Consider the following 938-nt stretch of genomic DNA (forward strand, 5'->3'; position numbering starts at 1 on the left):
AGTAATGGCTTCTGAAAATTCAGCTTTGCCGTCACAAGAATAAATTACATTTTAAAATATGGCGTCCACATTCTACTAAATTTCTTCTTTTTATCTACTGAAGGAAGAAAGTTGTGCAGGTTTGGAATGACATATGAGTAAATTATGACCATTTTCTTTTTTGGGGTGAACTATCTCTTTAATTTTTTGTTTTGTTTAATTTTTTTGTAATCAGTGTGATAATTACTTTTTGTACATTTTTTAATTTTTGTTCAATAAGCCACCACTCGCTCTTTCTTTCATTTGCTCTACCGTGTCTCCACTTTATCTGATCTGCTCTCTTTCTTTCGCAGCCCATTTTCTGTCTTTCTCACCTTCATGACATTAAACAGAACTTCCTGTCCCAGGCTGTCCTGGCCTTTGAAGAAGTCATGTTCTGGATATGTGCGCGCAATATCTCTGCGTATGAGTTTCTCACAGGGTGAGGACATCTTTAACAGTTCAGAGTACTGATTCTTTACTGGCATGTCAGTGGCATTACATAATAACTGCCAAACGATTGCTCGGAAATGATGAGGAATGCCTTTCCTTAATAGCTCCTGCAGATAGAGAGAGGGTAAGGTAGAAAATAAAGAGATGAACGTACAAGTTTCAGATCCTTTTGTCTAGTGTTTATGATGTGGGTTAACACATTGTCATTCAGATTCTGAATGAAAAAAGGACCAATCAATCACCTTCAGAAGTTTGTCTTTCTTTCGTCTCCACTCATCCCACTCATTGACAATCCGTCCCCACAGGATCCAAGTGTCTTCTTCCAGATGGGACAGGTTAGAAGATGCGGATGAGCTTGACACCAGAGAGGAGCCACTATTCCTCCGAGATCCACTCATTGAGCGCATGGATTTGGAATCTGCTTCTAGCAACCTGAATGCAACACAATAGATGGAGATCATGATAGG

At 39.2% G+C, this 938-nt stretch overlaps 1 protein-coding gene across 1 annotated transcript; it reads right to left on the reverse strand.

Moving 5' to 3' along the window:
- Window positions 1-353: 353 nt before the first annotated feature.
- Window positions 354-903, reverse strand: LOC107578292 (EVI5-like protein; the record flags this gene model as incomplete). Its single annotated transcript, XM_016264259.1, has 2 exons — window positions 354-578; window positions 714-903. Coding segments are annotated over 2 exons (415 nt in total), but the record flags the coding sequence as incomplete, so codon positions are not given.
- Window positions 904-938: the final 35 nt, after the last annotated feature.

The sequence above is a fragment of the Sinocyclocheilus grahami genome, unplaced genomic scaffold (genome assembly GCF_001515645.1).
Source record: "Sinocyclocheilus grahami isolate Dianchi unplaced genomic scaffold, SAMN03320097.WGS_v1.1 scaffold9595.1, whole genome shotgun sequence".
Classification (NCBI taxonomy): Eukaryota; Metazoa; Chordata; class Actinopteri; order Cypriniformes; family Cyprinidae; genus Sinocyclocheilus; species Sinocyclocheilus grahami.